The 14636-nt window shown below is 49.5% G+C and overlaps 3 protein-coding genes across 7 annotated transcripts in view; 2 read left to right on the top strand and 1 right to left on the bottom strand.

Annotated features, from left to right (window-relative positions):
* The window catches only part of CD27 (CD27 molecule), a gene marked incomplete at its 5' end in the record, with an annotated part of 1976 nt that extends 1758 nt beyond the window's left edge, over positions 1 to 218 (top strand). The window contains one exon of the mRNA XM_019627666.1: positions 151 to 218. Within this exon, the coding sequence (XP_019483211.1) occupies positions 151 to 218 (68 nt within the window). The remainder of the gene's footprint in view (positions 1 to 150) is intronic.
* On the top strand, positions 43 to 8971 carry TAPBPL (TAP binding protein like). 5 transcript variants are annotated; one of them, XM_019627741.1, is made up of 7 exons: positions 43 to 401; positions 1197 to 1418; positions 1552 to 1824; positions 3624 to 3962; positions 4560 to 4862; positions 6044 to 6130; positions 7136 to 8971. In XM_019627741.1, exons 1-7 carry the CDS (start codon positions 341 to 343, stop codon positions 7237 to 7239), a joined length of 1389 nt encoding a protein of 462 aa, XP_019483286.1. In that variant the 5' UTR covers positions 43 to 340; the 3' UTR covers positions 7240 to 8971. The 5 variants fall into 5 exon arrangements, with proteins under 5 accessions (XP_019483286.1, XP_019483281.1, XP_019483284.1 ...); XM_019627736.1 differs by lacking the exon at positions 7136 to 8971 and adding an exon at positions 6313 to 6663 and having other exon boundaries at positions 48 to 401; positions 1182 to 1418; XM_019627739.1 differs by lacking the exon at positions 7136 to 8971 and adding an exon at positions 6313 to 6663 and having other exon boundaries at positions 49 to 401; positions 1200 to 1418.
* Positions 7348 to 14113, bottom strand: VAMP1 (vesicle associated membrane protein 1). The gene is made up of 5 exons (XM_019627742.1): positions 13952 to 14113; positions 11129 to 11255; positions 10768 to 10926; positions 9982 to 10033; positions 7348 to 9568 (listed from the first exon to the last, which is right to left on the bottom strand). Coding segments are annotated over exons 1-5 (357 nt in total). The 5' UTR covers positions 13954 to 14113; the 3' UTR covers positions 7348 to 9551.
* Positions 14114 to 14636: the final 523 nt, after the last annotated feature.

The following is a 14636-nucleotide window of genomic DNA, read 5'->3' as shown; positions in this document are numbered from 1 at the left end:
ACTTTCTTGGGGGCTGGTGGGGTGCAAAAGACTGCATGCAGTGAAGTGAGGTCTTGAAATCACCAGGGGATTTCTTTTTCTTTTCTTTTTTTGGTAGTGGGGAGTGTGGTGGGAAGAAAGAACAGTGAACAAGGGCTCTGGCACCGGCAGCAAGTGGCTTCACCCAGAAGCAAGGCAGCCAGTCACACTTCCTCAAAGTGAAAGTGAAAGAGAAGTAGGTGGAGGGTAGGAGAAGAAGCGACCAGCAAGGAGTGTTTGGAGCCTCTTCTTCTCCAGCCAGGACCTTGCAAACAGGGAGGCTGTGGAGGCAGCCGGTGAGGAGGGCCTGCGAGCAGCCCCCATGGGCACGGAGGGATGGTGCCTGCTGCTCTGCTTGGCTCTTTCGGGAGCGGCAGACACCGGTGAGTGGGGAGCAGGCGGAAGTGAAGGGTTGGGCTAAGGAAGCACCAGGTAGCCACCCTCCCCTAGATTCCAGAAGGGAAAAGGGGGCAGGGTGGCTTCCACTCGCCTGCTAAGCCCAACAGGAGTAAGGCTCAGTGGCTGACAATGTAAGGAACCAGTTGTGTTGGGGAGAGAGGCAGAGAACAGTGGGGAAAAGGCCAAATAAAGAAAAGAGGGGCCTCCGCAGTGGGTGTGGTAGGGGCTTCTGTCCTACCGGAGAAGGGACACTTTCAGAAGAGGAAGGGGCTCCCCAGAGAAGAAATCACTAGGGAGGTGACCCTGGAGGTGGGGGAGGGAAGGACACCTGTAATGGCAGAAAGCAGGGCAGACTAGTGGGCGGGCTCCAACGCTGAGATGGCTGCCAACACCCACAGCAGCACAAACATCCAGTCTCCTCTCTCAGTGACAATTCTGCTTATTTATTTGCTTTTGCTGAGAATTCCTTTGACGGATGAGATAGCTTTTCATTCGATGGTTGGAAAAAAAAAATAAAAAAAACACAACATAAACCCCCACAAACAAGGCAAATCCAGGACTTTAAATAATTCATACCAAAAAGTATGTACCTGGAATGGCAGGTGCTTCCCAGAAAGCTGGTTTGGGGGAATGACTGGAGAAGACAGGGACAGAGACAGCTAGGACCCTGGAAGACAATTTTTACCCCTTGATAACTCTACACGTGGGGGCTGGGGGCGGGGCAGTACAGAAATCACTATCTGGACAGGAGGGTATGGCTTCAGCCCAGTCTTTTTCAGCAGTGGAGAGGCAGTGGCGGGCAGTGGATGTGGTCTTGGACTGCTTGTTGGTGGAGGAAGGCCAGCAACGTGGAGGCTTTGTCAGCAAGGAGAACATGGTGAAGGCCTTGCTGGTGCTGAAGCAGGTGCCAGTGCTGGATGATGGCTCCCTGGAAGGCTTCACCAATTTCCAACTGGACACAATGGCCACAGACAACCCACCTGTTACCTTTGAGGCCTCAGGTAAGAGCCTCCACCGTGTTCCAGTCCTTCTGGGCTCCCTCTACTGGGACAGCCCAGTTCCCAGTACCCCCACCCACATCTCCTTCCCATGTTCTCAATCCAACTGAACCTCTGTGTCATCTTTCTCCTCTAGTGAACCTGATACAGATTCCCCATGCTGAGGCCTTGCTTCATGCTGACTGCAGCGGGAAGGAGGTGACCTGTGAGATCTCCCGCTATTTTCTCCAGGCCAGACAAGAGGCCACTGTGGAGAAAGCAGCTTGGTTCATCACCAACGTGCAGGTGTCTGGAGGGGGGCCTAGTATCTCCATGGTGATGAAGACTCTCAGGGATGCTGAGAACGGGGTTATCTTGCACCCTACGCTGAAACTACTCCAGGGCCTCCAGGGGACTGTGCAGACTGCAGGTGAGAAAATGAAAAGGAGCAGAAAGAAAGCTTTGTTTTTTTTTAAGTGATCAGAGATGAAGGGATAGGAGAAGGAAGGGAACAAGTCCACCTCCATCCACATCAGTCATCTCAGGGTGTCCCATAGGCCTTGGTCATTTCTTCCAAAAGACCCAAAATGGGGATAATTTTCTCCTCACTGTGTTGCCTGAGGAGATAAGGCATGTGATGCTCTATTCATGTATGCTGTTCATAGTAGTCTTATTGAGCCAAGCACCAGTTTTCTCCCAGTGAAAAGCCTGCCTGGTCTGGTGTTTCAAGATGATTATTAGCACAAAGGACAGGGATACAGAATTTATTCATTATCTCTTATTAGTAAAACCTGGTCCCTGCCCTTTCCAACCCAGCATAACCCAGAGGGCAAAGGAAATTGAGAACATGATGTGACAATAGATTTCTCCAGAGTTCATCGAATCCAATATTTTGCCTCCAAAAAGAGGCCACCAAGTCCAAAGATGATTAGAGAGCTACCCTCCTATCCTTAGAAAGCCCCAGAACACTTGAGCTTTCTGTGGTCCAACCTAAATCTATCCAGCTACATTAATAAAGAGGCCTCATAGTCCTGGCATAGCTAGATATTCCCTTTCTATTTGGGAATATTTTAAACCTACAAAAGGTTAAGTAATATAATGAACAGCTGCATATCATTCACCTAGGTCCACCAATTGTTCTAACATTTTGCCACACTCTTTCCATAGACGGATAGATCCCTTGAACTAATTGAAAGTTGCAGAAATCCTAATACTTCACCCCAAATGCTGCCATGTATAGCATGTGTAAAGTTTATAACCAAAGACAAGGATAACCCTCCTTCATAATCACAAAACCATCACCTCCACAAACCAAGGTGGGGAGTGGTCTACTGTGGTGCAGACAATAACGGAGGGTGTGCAGTATGTCGATAATTTAAGAATATACCTGTATTTGCCAGGGCAGTTCGTTCCCATCTCCTCCCACCGACTGCTTGCTACACCACTGAGCATCATACTTAAGTATCAACATTTTAAAATTGATACAATAACACTGTCAAGGATAAAGTCCAAATTCAAAATTCTCCACTTGCCCCAATAATGTTTTTTTAAGTCCAGGATTCAAACAAGGACTGTGTGTTACATTTAGTAGTCTTGTGCCTTTAGCCTCCTTGGCTCTAGAACAGTGCTTCATAGCGCTGACACGTTTGAAGGGCTCAGGTCTTGTAGTCTATCCCACCATTTGGATTTGTCTGATTGTTTTCCTCGGTAGATTTAGGTTCAGCATGTCTGGCACAAATACTACCATTGTGTGCTTTTTTTAAACTCTTACTCCTATTTAGTTTTCACAACAGCCTTGCCTTCAGCCGATAAGCCTGGCAACACTAAGTGACTTGTCCAAGGTCGCAGAGCTATTACACCAAAGAACCAGGGTTCCAAAGCTTTCTCTGCTACCCCAGTGGTTCTTACCGGAAAGTCAACAATAACCCCTAATTTTGCATGTGTACTGTCCTGGTGAGAGGTCCATAACTTCCATCCGATTGTCCAGGGGTGACTCCAAAATAGTTAAGATTAACACATGTGCTATGCTGCCTTTCCAGAGCCCCACTTCTTTGTGGTTCCATCTGATGCGAAATGAGCTCAATTGGCTTCACTGACCAGGAGAGGAGGCAGGGGCAAGAATACGCTCACAACATGCCCACAGCTCAGAGATAGGTGAGCTGTGGGCAGGCCACCACCTTCCTTTCAAGAGGAAGCAGTCCATCATTACCCTTCTTTCTCTCAACACAGTGGAGCTCCAGGTCACAACACGGACCCCATCCCTGAGTTTCCTGCTGGGGTCCTCAGCCTCCCTGCACTGCAGCTTTTCCATGGCACCAAGCTTGGACCTCACCAGCGTGGTGTGGCGGCTGCAGCAGAAGGGCAGTGGCCAGCTGGTATACAGCTGGACCATGGGGCAGGGACAGGTCAAGCGGGAGGGCGTTACCCTGGAGCCTGAGCAGCAGCTCATGGCGGGGAATGCCTCCCTCACCCTCCCCGGCCTCACTCTAAAGGATGAAGGGACCTACATTTGCCAGATCACCACCTCTCTGTACCAAGCTCAACAAATCATCCAACTCTACGTCCAAGGTGAGGGCAGAACTTGGTTATCTGGGGGAGAATGGAAGGGATATGCCTACAGGGAATGTTTTCCAGAACGGAATTCAAACACAAGGGCATTTCCTGAGAGGCAGACTGCAGTCCCACAACCTAAATGCCATCTCTATCCTAGAAGCACAGATGGTATCAGATTGTCTCCCGGAAGACTCCATGATATGTCCACAGGGCAGCTTCCCAGCCCAAGATCCTGCTGCCCTGTCCTGGGTGGCTGTCTCCAAGCACCCCCGTCCTTTTGGGACCACATCCTAAAGGAGCAGCAGCAAACCAAAGAGGGACAGTCAGAGTGGTCCTGACCAGGAGGACTGTATCACTGATACCCTTTAAAATCACTGGCTTATTTTGATAAGAAACAAACCAACCTTTAGTTGATTTTACTATGGTTTTTCAATTACCTGTGAAAGATGTACCCCTTTATGGCCTGCAGCCAGAGTGGACCCCTCACCCGCCCCTTGGCACTCCACTGAGGATGAAAATTCGGCCTCCACAACCTATCTCACTCTCAGCAGAAGAGAAGGCTTTAGGCTTCTCTTCCTGTTGATTGTTCTGGAATCTTCTTCTTTCTTCCAGCTTCCCCCAAAGTACAACTGAGCTTGGCAAGTGAAGCTCTGCGACCCACCCTCATCTGCAACATCGCTGGCTATTATCCTCTGGATGTGACTGTGACATGGACCCGAGAGGAGCTGGGTGGAGCCCCGGTTCCAGTCTCTGATGCCTTCTTCTCTAGCCTCCGACAAAGCCCGGCAGGCACCTATAGCATTTCCTCCTCCCTGACAGCAGAACCCGGCTCTGCAGGAGCCACTTACACCTGCCAGGTCACCCACGTTTCCCTGGAAGAGCCCCTTAGGGCCAGCATCTGGGTTTCACCACCAGGTACTGGGGTGCCCTCCTCTCCCCACCGCCACCCTGGGCTTGTAGTTCTCCTACCCTCCTCTCATCTTTGGTCTTGTTCTGCTCCCCACCACACTCTGTTCAGTCCCAGCTTCTTTCCCAAGGTGGCAGCCTCCATCACTGCCACCACACATCCCAAGACTTTGGTGCACCCCAGGTGCTAGGTCACCAGGCGATGTGCTGAGAGGTAGACATCGAGGTTGAATAATTCCTGATGCTGCCCCTGAGGAGCTTAGTTCAGTTGATGGGACCGACTAAGCAGTCAGGGAAGGTGACTGGGGGTGGGGTGGAGGAGACATGGGAACCAAGTTAGCTAGCTCGGAGGGAAGGGAACACCAAGAGAGAAGGAACAGCACGTGTTAGGCCAAATACCAAGCAATCTAAAGAGGATTTGGGGAAGTGCACAGCTAGAGCCAAGGTGTATGGGAAAAGGGGGAAGTGGCCTAAAGCTTGAGAAGTAATTATATTAATTGAGCCTTTACATGAGTCAAGCACTGTACTAAGCCTTTAGATGTATGATCGCATGTATTATCATGACTGTAGTGATGACTGAACTGGCAAATGTTAAGTAATTTGCCCAAGGTCACCTACCTAGTAAATGATCAAAGAGAAAATGTGAAAACCAGGCAGCCTGATTCCCCTACAGCCTTAAACCCTCCACTGCTATTAGTGGGCAGATCCCCAAGGGCCCTTCAAGCTGGATTTTCATCCTGAAGCCACAGAATGTTGTTGAAGGGTTTTAAACAGGAAGGAATCAGCACCCAGAATACAAACATCCAGGAGCACCGGGCATTATCACTAGGCAGTAAGCTTCCCCCAAACTGGGGTTCTATCTCAGCTTACATCACTCCTCAGATATTTACAACATTCCAATTTAACTGTCAACAACTAATCTAACATAAATCTCTCTTGCAAAGCAACACACAAAAAAATGTTGTCCCAGTGCGGGAAGAGGTAGAGAATTCTATGTGAAGTAATACACAACCATCCAACAATCTTGAATGAGTACAAATGCTACTGTGTGCCCAGTTCCTGGGTGAGAGAACACTTGATAGGAGTTCCCCAATCCAGGACACACACAAACTCCTTTGTCCCTCCTATTGGTGCGGGCTCAGAGCGGATTCCTGCCCACTGATTCCTGTCCACACCGCTCTCACCTACAGAGCAGAGAACGATGCCCTTGGGAGTCCTTTTCGCCAGCAGCCTCTTCTTTCTTGTACTGTTGTACCTGGGGCTTCAGAGACGGCAAGGTAAGAGCCCGGTGCCCTCAGCTCTGCCCCTGACCCACCTCACTTGTAGATCAGCCTCTAACTACCTCCCGCCGGGGATGAAGCCCAAGCATCGTGAGTTCCAGCCAGCCCCCAACCCTGGCCCCCAGCTCTTGGGGTTATCCCAGCTGAAACCAACCTTGTTCCTCTAAATTCTCTCCTAGCTACCTCATCCAAACTCTGCCAGGACTCCGAGGCCTTCTGGGCAGCCACTCTCCTGCCTCCGAGCAAAAAGAAAGAGTAGTCCGTTCTCCCAGTAGGGCTCAGCCCATACCCAGAGCTCAAAAAGGCCCCAAGAAAGGCATGAAGACATCACGGATCACAGGCGCGCCGGCTCTGGCTCTGAATATGTGTAGGCCTCTCCCTTCATTGTGTCCCCGGGCTAAACACAAAAAAGTAAAAAGGTGAGAGGGCAGCAGGAAGGCAGAATGTTTGGGTGGAGGTTAACAGATCTGAGGTGCTGTGGTAGGAAAAAAAAAATGGGAAGAAATTAAGAAAGGAGCAAGTGAGGGACAGTTGGGGGTGGGGGGTGGGGGGTGGGCGACCACTCGCACATATTGAACTCTGTCCAAATAAAAGCGCCTTGTGTCCTCAGAGGCAAAGCTTTTCCACTTTTCTGGTTTTTTTCCAACACTGGACCCCACTGAGCTGTGTACCCTAAGCCTAGCTGCGAAGTGTTCAAGGTGTGAAACGAAGGCCCTCAAAGACAGCCCTAGGGTTCCATCTTAGTTGTTCTGTGTAACCTGGAGGTGCCGTTAAGGTTCTGCTCCTTTAGACGGTTGCTGGGTATTTCCGGATACCTACAAACTCATTCCCTCAGCTGCAAAGGAGAAATGTCTCCTTTTATTAATTTCTAAAATCTGCCTAATCGATCCAGTGGAACTCAGCATAAGGGAAGGAGGTAGATAGGAGATGTCTAAGAAAACCTACAGTTGTTTTGTCAGTGAGATGCCCACTCAGCTTCCTGTTGTCACTTCCTCTCACTAGCACCTGGAAGAGTTGGGCTGCCTCAGGTACGAATGCTGAGAATGGAGACCACTTCCTCTGCCAACACACAGATCTTTAATCTCAAGACCATCCAGCACACATAAGCCAGCTCTTTTGGCCTAAAGCAACATCAGAGTACTAAAAAGAAACAACCCTCCCCACCTCCCCCTCTCTCCTCAGATACTCTAACCCAAACAACAACCAAGTCAGTGTAGTGGTAGGAATTTGTATTTTTTGCCTGTGTTCAGAATACAAGAAATTGGTAAATATGTCACATGCCTTTGGTGAAGTACAGCTGTTATTATTCTATACAAGAATGAGATTGGGGTTAGGAAAAAGACAAAGAGGTGATGACAGACACACAGTGGAAACCCCACAGCATCTCATAGCAAACCAAAGGGGATGTGGGAAGCTCGGCTCCATTTGACTGCAAAGTCCCAGGGTTTAGTTGCATATTTGCTCATGCACATGGGTGGTAGGAGGGAATGGGGACAGCAAAGACACAGAAGGGGTATCAGGTGGGGCGAGAACGAAGTAGACGGGCTAACATTCCCAAAAGAACAAAGCCAGCTATATCTGAGGAACCTCAAAGGGACAGAAACCCAGGAAGGAAGTCCTGTGACAGGGCTGGGCGGGCCAAGAGGGCCAATTTGATCCAGGCTTGGGACACATCGAGGACAGTGGTGCTTCTTCTCCAGCGGTGACTCCCTGCATTAGGCAAGGGGCCCAGAGGGCCTGGAGACCTTCGAGAGGGGATCGGTGGGAGGGTACACTGACAGCTTTCTTCCAGCTCTTCCGTCCCACCCTGGGGCAGGACGAAGGGAATGTGGGAAATGGGCAAAGGGAGAGGAAGGATGGTTTTGTGCAATGAAATGCTGCTGCATGGAAAGTGAGCATCCAGACCCAGCCCAGCCTGGTGGCCTCAGTCTCTCCCTGCTTGTGAACCAGAGGACAGAAGGAATAAAGGGTCATGGGCGTTCCCCCTTCTGTTCCCAATCTGCCCGCCTCCCCTCACACCTGGGTCTATCCCACTCAATGTCCTAGCCTGAAGCCTAGCAGTGGCTCCCAAGACAGGCTGAGTAGTTCCCATCCTCAGATTCCACTGTCTGTAGCCACAAACCATGCAAAGCGGAGAAAAGGAAAAGAGGCAAAGTGGAACTCAGAGGGGTACACGTGATTTCGAAGGGGAGTGTACTGCAGGAAGAACAGAGACGTGGCTCAAAATGAGAGGGCCCCATGACAGCATAGCAATACACAAGCACACCTGTCTACAGCCTATCCTGCCTCTCACCCCAAGACTGAGTTGGTGGGTACACTGGACTTGTCTTAATACTCAGAATCGTCCAGGCCTCAGGAAGAACCTCTTGCCTCATCCCTGTCTTTGCAAGCACACAGGGGTGATGTGGAGGAAGCAGTCCCTGAAAGTCCAAGGACCCTCACACCCCTTGATCAACAGGAAGGGAGGAACAAGACCCTCCTTAATGAGAGTGTAAGAGTGGCTTCCTCGGAGCTTGCTCTTTTCAAATTAGGCCTCTGACTCACTGTTTCTCTATAGCTAACAGGCATTCTCCCTTCGTGCCAACACTTAAAACTAACTGACTGAGAGTCCCAAACTTTGACTATATCAAATTACTTGGTGCTCTCATGAACAGTACAGAATGCTGCAGAAAACGTGGACAAGAGAAAGCCCCTTCCAGTTATGAGCTTGTGGGGCTGCTTCTAGGATGGGAATGAGAGTTCTGGTATTTTCACAATTAATATGTGTTCTCCAGGTCTCTGGAGAACAAATTAAAAGGCTGTAAGATCCCTGAAGAAGTAGAAAATCTTAGACTAACAGATTAGAAATAACTGCAAAAAACAGTTTTTACTTTCTAAAAGGGTGTTGCACCAGGACCAAGTTGGACTTTGGGCCACCCAGGATCCTCCTCAGGCCTGGCACAGGAGAAGAGCTCCAAGTGACCAGGGTAGCCCTGAGTGAGCCACCATTTTCCCAGGGGTTCACGGCTTCCTCCTGCCAGTGGCCTGGATTTTCCTGGTGAGACCATGGGCACTGATACCCTTCTCCTCCCCCAAACCTGGCACTTTCTTGGGTGTGTCACCCCGGCTACGTCCCATCCCCTTCCCTTGGCCTCCAACTCTTTTTGGCTTTGGAGGAATTTGAGAGTACATAAGAAGGGGGTAGGGAGGAGGTGCCAGCTGTTGCTCTTCAGGTAGTTACTTCAAGACTGCGGCAGGAGTAGCATTTCTAGTGTTGAGGGGCATAGTGCAAATGAAAACAACAGAAAAAGAGGAATGAGCAATGGAGAAGCCTGGGCTGGGATAGAGGGAGGTAGATGGGGAAGTTTGTTGAGAGAACAGGAGGGAGAGGAACAGGAGTTCGGATGGCAACGGAGAACAGGGAAGGGGTGGCACATTCTCAAGTAAAAAAGTAGACTGGACACAGGAACCAGCAAGTCCCAGAGGGAAAAGAGAGAGAGACAGGAGAAAACAAGAGGACAAATTACATCAAGTTACTAGGCATTCAGGTCTTTCAGTTGTAGGTATCCCATCCCCATGTCTCCCTCTGCCCAAGCCAGTGACAAACAGCAGAGCCCCACTTCCTTAGAACAGGAGGGACAATCTTCCCACAATATCTTACAGAGGGAAGCCTTGCCAATCAAGGGAGTCCCTTGTCTTTGCCCTGTCTCCCTCCTGAACCAGGTGATGATCCCACAACAGCGATCTCCATACCTCAGTCAGAGAAGCCCCACTCCCCAGGCAGGTAGGCAGGCACGCAGGCAGGGCTGGGAGAAGACTCCAGGACCTTCCCACCTCTTCACCCCACCAGTCACCTCAGCGATACTTACTTACAATAACTACCACGATGATGGCACAGATAGCTCCCAGCATGATCATCATCTAAGGAAACATTGACAAAAAAATGGGCCTTTGGACTTGGGGAAGGAGGAAAGGAGTCAGGACTAAAGATGTGGGAAGAGAACTTGCTCTGTCCTTGGGACAGTGCAAGAAACCAAACATCACCCAGTAGACCTGCAGGCCTCTTGGGAAGCGCCCAACCCTCATGCTCTTCAACAGACAATAAACCCCTGGACCACAGCTAAAATGTCTCAGAAACATCAGACCGTCCACAGCTTGCTCCTCTTCCCTTAGTTCCTGTTGCCTGAAGGCTTTGAAAAGAACTCCAAGGGAGGTGCGGACTTTGGATCGTTAATCAACTAGTTCATTTTTCATTGTGAAGTGTTCAGCGCATTCCTAAGAGCTAGCTGCAGGTATTTAAATATATATCTACCCCAGCCACTGTGTCCATGTTGTGTGTGTCTGAGGAAGGGCCAGATGAGAATTTTTCCAGGGGTCCCTTGAGGAAAAGCAGCTTGACTGGCCATTTTCAAAGCCTCAGGATTATCACTGGCTTTCCCGTCAGTGGTTCTGAATATTATAGCCTACCCTGGTGGCCAATTCAAGGTAACGCAGCTCAAAGAGGCTTTCAGGATTTTCCCCCAAGAAAGAGTTCTGCAGGGCAGAGATCCTGCACCACTAAAGCGATGGTGGAAGGAATGAGGGTGTTTTTTTTTTTTTGCCTTCTATGAGTTGTGGCCTAGGAAAAAAAAGGGGGAGAGGATAAGAAAATTCACCTTGCAGTTTTTCCACCAATACTTCCTCTTTAGCTTGGCAGCACTGCTCTCAAATTGTGACGCTCCCATCTGCAAGGCATCAGCTCTGTCATCCAGCTCTGACAGCATCTCATCCCTCTTCAGGACCTTGTCCACATTCACACGCATGATGTCCACCACCTGAGGGGGGTGCAGAAACAAAGCTGCTAAGCTCCCCAGTAGAGACAGGGGGAAAGAACAACGATCAGGGGATCACAGGTCTGCCCTGTGTAACTCTAAGGGGTGCCTTGCCCCCCAGAGCCTTTAACTACACCTCTATAACAAAGAGAAGTTTCTAAACTTCTATGATTTGGAAACTCTCAGAGAAAAATTCTCCACCTACCTCCTCTACTTGTGCCTGGGTTTGCTGTAGTCGTCTGTTACTGCTCATATTAGGAGGAGGGCCAGGGGGACCCGCACCTGGGGCAGTCCCTTCTGCCCCTTCGGCAGGTGGCTGAGCTGGAGCAGACCTGCAGAGAGAAGCGGACGGGGTACACAAAGTACCCAAGACAAGAAAGGAATCAGAGGTATTCTTACCCCACACCATCAAACTCATGGCAATTACGTTACTATATGCAATTAGAAGGGGTTCTAGCTCCTTGGCAGTACCAAGTAGGGAGATGCAGCACAGAAACAAGCAGCAAAAGATGAAAAATCTTGTAACAACATTTAGATGAAGCTCAGGGACATCCAGAGTAGCATCAAGAGATCTTGCTTGGGTCACCCTCTGACCCAAACTCAAACAACCCGTGACACAATGATTATAGAGACACATATGCCAGCTTTAGCCTAAATGGCATTTCCCTGTCCAAAACCTTTCACATGAAGTCAAACTGGGAAACTCCAATCCAAGCTAGAAGAAATTTGTACAAAAGACTAAGCCCTCAGGACAAGACTATGGACCAAACAGCTCTTTTTGAAAAGCCTAAATCAAAACAGAAAGGGCAAACTAACAAACTCGGCTAAGGGGATCCAGTTATTGGTTATGTTTCACACAACGATTAGTCTATCAGGGCTGCTGTAAGGAAAACTTGGAGAAGCACCAAAAGCATAGCCTCTGTAGGTGGAGTGAGTCAGGACTGTTTGCTTGCTTTGTTTTGGCAGAGAAGATGAGGGTTTCACTGAGATAGAACTGGGGCCTAAAGCAACTGTGTTAATTATAAAACTGTTCCAAGAGCGTAGACAGAAGGCCAAACTAAGGGCCTCTGCGTACATGCATCATGAACATTCTGTCCCTTCCTTTTCTAGATTTGGCATCAAGTCTCGGAGGCTATCTTAGTTCCTTACGTCCCAAAGAAAAATCTTAGTTTACACTGCAACATACAGTGATTGTTCTCTTTCCCTTAGCTTTAAAAAGGAAATCTACTGGGGAGTGTTCAAGATAAACTCCTTTCCATGTCCCAGCACACAGAGACTAAATTCACCTCCTACAGAATTCCCAGAGTCTAACCTAAGCATGAGATTTTCTCTCCCAAGGAAGAATAATCAGCAGGAGGGAGATCTCTCAAATTTAACAGAGAATAGAAATTACAATATGAACTCCTAAACAGAAGCAGAACCTCACAAAACATACCACATAGGAGCAGTCCAAGAGTAAACAATCTAGGGATTAAACCATCAAAGTCATCACAAGGGAAATGCCTTGACTACTTATGATAGAACTAATACCCAGAAGTTCCTCCTCCCTGAGTGAATTTCTCTCAGTCTAAAAAGGTAGAGAATAACACCTCAGAGAGGCTATACTAGCAGATTACACCCTACTCATCCCCATTTAAGGAGTCACTTTCTCATTTCCCTCTAAGGCACAAAGGAGGCAAATGAAAGAAAGATACAAAGCCATGGAAGCCACCAGACGCTTGTGCTACTACTGAGCTAAGCAATCTAGCTCTCTGACTGAAAATGGAAAATTCAGTGAGTAGGTAGGAGCCACTATTTGGTCTTGGAAGCAGTCCAGGATGGTGGCAACAACGACAAGATTAAGGTCAGAGACCTTGTGATGCCCTGCTAGTCACTGCATTTTCTCCAGCTCCTTCCCTTCGTCCCACATGGGTGCTACTGGGAACCAGTCAGCTGAAAAGGATCCTCCTTCCCAAGATGAAAACAAATGCAATCCTAGGACTTGGCCAAAATGCATTGAATATCATCACATAGTTAAAACTGCAGAAATCAAATAGAGAAAAAGTAAAACGGTTATAAAGCATTTGAAGGGACCATTCCACATACTATTTGTTGGGAGTTGGGAACACTCAGCAGTAAAATATCTAGGATAGTTGTAACCCTTATGTAATATCAGTAAATCTTTTCCCTTTTTGTCACTGGAGAAGCAACACACGTATATCTAGGACCAGGCCAGGGCTCCAGGCAATAATAAAATAAAAATCTCTGTTAAACATTGTGGTCTGACAGGGAAGTACGTCATTCGTCTAGACATAGTTTTCCCTCAGGATCTTGGTTGGGATGGGGGTGATGTTGAAAATGGTCAGAGACTAAATTGAATGTGTTGGGGGAAGACGGGGATCCTCAGCTCTATTTCTCTTCCAAACACTTGGCTAAGACTCAATGGCAGGAAAACACCCCCTATAAGGGTGGCCTCGAGATGAATGGCTGCTTGGAATCACATGGCACCGCCTCCTGAGTCTTTCTGAGCTGCTCACCTGGCGCCAGAGAACTGGCAGATAAGTTTCTGGAGCTTTGCTCACTGCCAAGGTGGTGGTGGGGTAACATTTCACACACAGCTGGAGTGGGGGACATACACAAATTCAGAGATTGCAGGGCAACCAAAGTTACTGGCAGGTGTACCCATGACTGTCTTTCCAGAAGCCCTAAGTACAGATTCAATCAGACAAGAGACCATGCCCCACCTTCCCCCTCTCCTAGGTTCCACTATAACGAGACCTGAATTAGGCGCCCCGCAGGCGAGAGGAGAAGGTGCAATGAATGTGGGACCACCGAGCCCCAGCCCCGCCCGTGGGGTGCTGGCTGTGGCTGGTGCAGGAGTAGGGTGCTTCCCCCCCTCCCCGGGGTGGCCAGGTCTGGGGGCGGCGCGCAGTAGTGGTTCCCCGCGTCGCCGCAGCTGCTGCAATGCGCCATTTTCCGTCCCGCAGTGTCCAGCGCTGGGGGAGAGAGTTGGCAAGACGTCGAGCCCCCCACACTAGAGTCAACTCACATTTCTCTGACAGAGGGAGGGTCCGTCTTCTCTCCGGAGGCTGCGGGGAGACACCCGCGAGGGAAACGCTGCAGCTGAAGTCGACGGAACTGCCGAGTCCCAACACTAGTTGACCAACCTGAGATAGAGCTGCGGTGGAACTTACTGCAGCTGCCGCACGGGTCCCAGTCTTTATTAGTGCCGGCCACGCCTACCCGATAAGGTTGACAACCCCGCGGCCCAATCCAGGCCCGGAACAGGCGCCAGTCCAGCCCGAAGCCCGAGCAAATTGGCCAATCACAGCTCTCTTCTTATCCCGACTTGGGAAAGATGTGGCTGTGAGGATCATTTACTGACCGATATAACTATAGTTTGCTTACCGGTCTAACTAAGTGACAAGGCAGGGTGGAAATACTCGCTAGCTCTCTGGAGGTGGCCCAGACTCTGAAGTCGTAGGGGAGGCGGTGGTTCGGCAGTCTACGTACAGCCCTGGCGCCCAGACCAGACCTGCTCTCCACCCCACCTCCCCGCCTGTGACAAACAGCTTCCAGACGGCAGAATCCATCAAGGCAGATCCGCAGGCTTTCGGGATCAAGTACTGGGCGCGGGGTTCCATCCCATCAAAGCCGATACGAAGGCTTCGTTCATCCATTTCCTTTAGTATTGCCAACAAGCTCCTCACGCAATGTTATTCTAACTTGAACTT

The sequence above is a fragment of the Hipposideros armiger genome, unplaced genomic scaffold, assembly GCF_001890085.2.
Source record: "Hipposideros armiger isolate ML-2016 unplaced genomic scaffold, ASM189008v1 scaffold_739, whole genome shotgun sequence".
NCBI lineage: Eukaryota > Metazoa > Chordata > Mammalia > Chiroptera > Hipposideridae > Hipposideros > Hipposideros armiger.
This window is presented reverse-complemented; position numbering and strand designations above follow the sequence as displayed.